The sequence below is a fragment of the Pterocles gutturalis genome, unplaced genomic scaffold (assembly GCF_000699245.1).
Source record: "Pterocles gutturalis isolate BGI_N339 unplaced genomic scaffold, ASM69924v1 scaffold3480, whole genome shotgun sequence".
NCBI lineage: Eukaryota > Metazoa > Chordata > Aves > Pterocliformes > Pteroclidae > Pterocles > Pterocles gutturalis.
The window spans coordinates 1-5,960 of record NW_010137960.1 but is presented as its reverse complement, the minus strand read 5'-3'; the positions used below and the strand labels follow the sequence as shown (position 1 = coordinate 5,960).

The 5,960-nt window shown below is 38.5% G+C and overlaps 1 protein-coding gene across 1 annotated transcript in view; it reads left to right on the top strand.

The window, feature by feature from the left end:
• LOC104468583 (leucine-rich repeat transmembrane protein FLRT1-like) overlaps positions 1 to 4,195 on the top strand; it is a 15,485-nt gene extending 11,290 nt beyond the window's left edge. Inside the window, exons 3-4 of the mRNA XM_010082771.1 lie at positions 502 to 1,403; positions 3,748 to 4,195. Coding sequence (XP_010081073.1) covers positions 502 to 1,403; positions 3,748 to 4,195 — 1,350 coding nt within the window. The remainder of the gene's footprint in view (positions 1 to 501; positions 1,404 to 3,747) is intronic.
• The last annotated feature ends 1,765 nt before the right edge of the window (positions 4,196 to 5,960 follow it).

Here is a 5,960-nt window from a genome sequence, read left to right as displayed (position 1 = left end):
GTCCCATGCAGAACACCTGCTCACCTTGCACTGAACTTTCTGTGATCCCCATATCAATTTTTTAAAAACAACCACCTACGTCAGTGGGCACTGTCTCTGATAATTTCAGAAAACTATCGTTTAAGCAACTGATGTACTCGGAGAACTCCCGGGTTCATCCTCCTTGCATGCTTCCTCATATTTCATCTTGGAGAAAACTGCCAGATTCACTTTCTTCACTGACCTTGATGTCTGCATAGTTGTTTCTCTCACATCCCACTCCTCTCTCTGCTGCTTGTTCCCAGCAGGTTTTTTTTCCCTCTTAAATATGATTCACAGAAGTGCTCCCACCGTTACCAGTTGGCTCAGCTGTGGCCAGTGGCAGGACCAACTTGGAGCCAGGGAAGCTTCTAGGAGCTTATCACAGGAGCCATCCCTATAGCCCCTCATCCTGCTACCAAAACCCTGTCACACAGACCCAATGCAGTGTACTATCACATGAATTATTTTTTTCTCTTTAAGATTACTGACTTCAGGAGAATGTCAGCCCTTGAAGAACTGGTCCTGTCATGTAGTGGCACAGAATCAATAGAAAACAACACTTTCAAAGCTCTGAGCACCTTGAAGTCCCTGGAACTCTACAAAAATAATCTAAAGCAAATACCCACCTTCCTCCCATCCGGCCTTGAAATTTTAAAACTCACTGATAACTCCATCAGCACTCTGCATGCATCTGATTTTGAAGGTTTGATGAAACTAAGGGTGCTCGATATTCGGAACAACTTGATTGCAACTCTGCCTCCGAGTGCATTTTCTTCCCTTTGCAATTTACAGAGTCTGATGCTGGATGGCAACAACATGGAATCTGTGTCTGCACCCCTTAAACTTCCTAGGCTGAAGTACCTGAGCATGGCTGATAATAAACTGAACTCCTTCCCAACCAATTTCTTTGCATCTTTCCAAAAGCTACAGTTTCTCAGTTTAAGTGGTAACTTTCTGACAAAGGTGCCTCTTGACCTACCTCAATCCCTGCTGTCACTAAAAATAGAGAAAAACCAACTCAAAACAATAAGACTTCGAGACATGAAACACCTAGAAAATCTGTCTGAGTTCTTCTTGTCAGAAAATCAGCTAACATCAATAGATGGTGCCCAGCTTCTTCCTAACTTAACAACACTGGAGGTCGCTAAGAACCAGCTCCACACTATGCCACTCAGGCTGCCTGGCAGACTGCAGAAACTCGACTGCAGCAATAACCTGATCCAAAGGGTGACAGCGCAGGACTTCCAAGGACTACAAGACCTCAAGCACTTGTTTCTTGACAACAACGCTGTTAGTGTGTTTGAGGCAGGAGCTCTTCAGCAGTGTGGGCAGCTTTCGAATCTGGCACTGGAACAGAATCTCCTCATTTCTATTCCGCTGAGGCAAGTGAATCTGAGGACTGGTGTCATCTCTCCTCCCTTACATTATGAGAATGAGAGCCAAACTGGAAAAAAATTTGCATTCAGACCCAGTCATGGTAGAAATCTATCCATACCATAAACCCATTGCCATAACGGGCACTAATTAGCACTCTTGTTAGCAGTGTTAGCATAGAAGTAGAGCTGTTTTCATTACATCTGTGCCCCTCAGTGAATCTACTCGTTTCACATCTCTCCCTGCTAGTAAGATTACTTTGTTTAATTAGCACATGAAAACAGGAACCTGCTAGGAGAATATAACAGAATGATTACAGAGAAGTTATACTGCTGCTTAAATTTATCTTTTCCCATAACACAAAATTAATAGAGCATTCAATAAAAAGGAAAGACAGCAATTTTAAAGCTGATGTTTCTACCAAGCCACACTGAGTTTATTATTGTTAAAATATTAAGATTTCAGGAGCTGTCTGATCAAAAAGAATGCACTTTTTTCAGCGGATATTAGCATTCCCAACTTCATTAAATTCACACATTACAAAGTATTTGGAATGCGTATAAGCTCTTCAGCTTCAGGCTATAAGCAAAATTCCAGTCAAAGGAGCAGAGAAAAAACATCCCTTGGGCACATTGTGCTCATTAATGCTCTGCTTACAGGTTCTTTCGCATTCATCTGAGGTTGGTCCTGGCCATTATCAGAGATGGCATATTAAGCCAAATGGAGGCCAGTCATCAGACCAGCAACTTTATTATTTCAAAAAGCTGTGCAATAAGATGGCATAAAAATAGCAATGTAATTCCATTAACATCAACTTCTTTAACACAACTCCACTATTAAATTTTATTTTTATGGTTTGTGGACAGGTTTAACTAGCCTAAATAAATAATGCAGTAAAATTTCAATTCGTTTAGCGTCAGGTCCTTTAGCATTTGAATCTATTTGGCAGCAGCTTTATAATCAGAAAGTGATTTAGTGGTGTATAAATATTTGATTTCAGTCTAGCTTGACAGGATGTTTAATGCTTTCTAGTTACTTCAGTATTGTCTAATCCATCTTATTTTACAACCTTCGTAGTCAAGAGAATTAACAGGAAGGAGTTCTCTATTAGCCTTTAAACAGTAGAGCTTTTAAGGGGATATTGGGGACTTTTATTTTCAGCTCAGCAATGAATACGGATTTCAAGGGGAGGCTGTAAACCTAAAAGATGAAAAAAATGACAAGATGTAAAATTTTTGTACTTAATTTAATTGTGTGCTGATCACCAGGTATGTATGGATATACAGAAATAGAAGTATTATTATTTCTGACAGTTATCTGAGAACTCAATCACCAGTGTCAAAAGTTAAAAAATAGAGTTAACGTGCCACAGTTAATGGGTCTTAACAGTTACTCAGCAGAAATTAGGAGAATAAAAGTTTCTTTTGTTTTTTTCTGAGAAGAAAATAATGCACAACAAGTCCAAGTATTTTCAGAACTCAAACAGAAGAGTCCATACTCCATAAAATCTTGCAGGGAGTCACTAACCAGAGCAGAAGAAAATTAGAAGATCATAAATGGGCAAGACTTTTGAAATAAAACAGTTGTATCATACAAATTTGTAAGATGTGTGAAAGTAAGAATGATACTGACTGGTCTAGTATCATATCCAGAGATTATTGGCTTTTTTTTTTTTTAATGTAACAAGTTCTAATTCTCAAAAGTACTATTTTAAAAGACCATTAAAAAGCATTTCTATTTTCCCCATTGCTGATTTATTAAACAGAATATCCTTGGATGGACGACTTCTGTGATGATTAACTTTTGAATCTGATGGGAGCAGGAGAACAAAATGGAAGAAAAATTCTAGGTCTTTATGAACTAAAAATCCTTTTTAAAAAAATTGTATATAGAAGTACGTGAAAGAACAGTGTTGCCATGCTTCTCTAAACTTTTGTTTTTTCATGCTGCTATAATTTGGTCATTGGCATACTTGTGGCCTTAAAGAGTGCAAAATGCATTTTTAAGCTTGACATTCAACTGAACATATAACTTTCTTAACAGTACAGGAGGACTAAAATTGCTGGTTAGTTCAGTTGCCGAAACATAGTCAGTACAGGTCAGACCTGCAATAATTTGGGAAAATAGTTCAAGAGTGCATAGAGAGTATTCCTATAACTTAAAAAAAAAAAAAAAAATGACATGAACATTTCAGGACCACATTGTTTTTGCAAAAGATTGCACTTTTGTTAGAGATAGTTTTCTTTAATATGTCAGATGTGCCTGGACAAATACCCCCAACCAAATACCACCTACACAAACAGAAACAATATGATGAGTGTAACACCTTTGTGTTGTTTTATTTTTATTCAGACTTCCAGACACCCTTGCTAGGTTGGATCTAAAGGGAAATGACATAGAGGATGTTGGAGAACAAGAGCTGAAGGACTTGAAACAGCTTCAGGTTCTAAATTTACGGAACAACAAGATATCTGCCTTGGATCGCAAAGTCTTAGAGTATTTACCTCGTCTCCGTCATCTGTATTTAGATGGGAACCCTTGGAACTGCACCTGTGACCTTCTCAGAACCAGACGAGCCCTGGTGGCCAAAGGAACGGATGTCAGGGGAGGGCAGTGCGTGGCACCAGCAGAAAGCCGAGGAGAAAGTTGGATGTCTTCCAAAAAGATTCTGCAGCAGTGTGAAGATAATCTGTCTTCCATGGAAAGAGGCAAAGAGGACAGAAAGAAAATGAAACCAAGTGAGGCCTCCAGTGTTGGAGTAAACGCAGATGATGATTACTATGATTATGAATTAGATTAACCCCATGGTTAATGTATGGTGAACCTTAAAGTTGTCTAGAGCTGCCTACTACCACCAGCGTCTCTACTGACAAGCAGCCTTCTGGGCTGCCATGAAATGTTCCTCTTTGATTTCTACTGTAAGAGTTAATAGCTGGTGACAGAAGGGCTATAGTAAGAAGGTGCCATTGTAAACTGAAAATAATTTAAAAAAATGTTTTTCTATGCCATTATTACTATGTAGTTTAAGAGAAGCAGGAATACAGTTACTATCTCTTAGAAGAGCAGTTTGTAACTCTGTATGGGCCTTTGTATAGTAGAACATTCTTATAGTTGCATAAAAAACCACAAATAAAATCCTGCAGTACCTCAAGGCACTATAACTAGGAGTCTGGCGTTCAACATATTTAAACTCACAGGTCTGCAGTCTGAGATGGAGAGTTACACTGATGTGAGCAATTTCACAGATTTTTCAGAGATTCTTGCTTTTGAGAAATGAATTTCAGTTTTCCTGAAGTGTTTGCCTCTTTTATTTATTTTAGACTATTTTAGATGAGATTAGACTAAATTAGCTGAGCTCCAGGCAAAACACAGAAGGCTCACCTTCATCACAGCAAATGCAACAAACAGAAGAATCAGTGTTCTGGTTAATGAGATTTAATACTAGTCCCAAATTTAATTAATCATGAGGAATATAAAAACTGGGGTCAATTTGACCCGATTCTATTGTTGTGAACAGAATAAGGGAGATTCTCAGGAAAAAAGTTCTCTATCTCTGGCAAATATTATGATAAGATGAAGTGAGACATAGTTTTTGGAAGAGTTTGTTTTGGTAGCTGAATAGCTAATTGACTACAATATAGATGAAGATGCTGTGTGTATACTTTTGGGTTAGATGTACTTCATGTGGGAGTACACACTGCAAGTGCCTCTCTTCACTGGCACAAACCTTCCAGACTTCTGCATGCAAAAAAAAAAAAAAAAAGGACTTAATGGCATACACATCAACTCTGATGTATGTACAAATATTATCAAGCAGTTCCCAAAGTGCTTGAAAACTAAACAAAGTTGTATTACCGAGACCACTAAAACCAGTGATTTACAAACAGTAATCTAAGGGGTTTCCTGGCAGTTCATAAATCTCAGCTGATAACTGAGGAGTAGGAACACCAGTAAATTACTTTTCAAAGCAAAGAGTTTCTATTATTCTTTATCTTCTGTTGGCATTCAGTAACTGAGTTATCACTCACATTCACAGAGGCTGTTTTGTCAGGTGTCAGAGTGCAGCTATTTGGTTAAGTTGCCTATGCAGATACAATTGACACTTGGGTTTCTTAGGCACCCGGTACATTCAGCTATAAAACTGGAATAGAAAGACCCAAGTTTATTTTTCTTTACGTTTCAACTTTTTATCATGTCATCAGACACCCAAATTTTTGGTAGCTAAAGATTTAGATATTTATGGAACAGCACAAGGCTTCCTCGCAGTCTGACTGTGTTATTTTTGCGGGCTAATGTTGGACTGTATTAGAAGCCTGGAAAGTAGTTATTTTCTGAGCAAGAAAAATATTTTTGTGATACAGAATTTTTCATTCCATTTTATATTGGTGGAGTGCTTTAAATATCTCCCTGTGTCATTTCAGCCCACCTGTCTGTCTGACGGCACAGGGCTACCTTTAGCTCTTGCTCTTATCTTTTGCCCGCGGTGGAATTTGCATCCTCGCATCTATGGGCCGTTGCAAGGCAGGGCAGCAAAAACCTGGGAAACGCAGGTTTTGTGGGAGGCT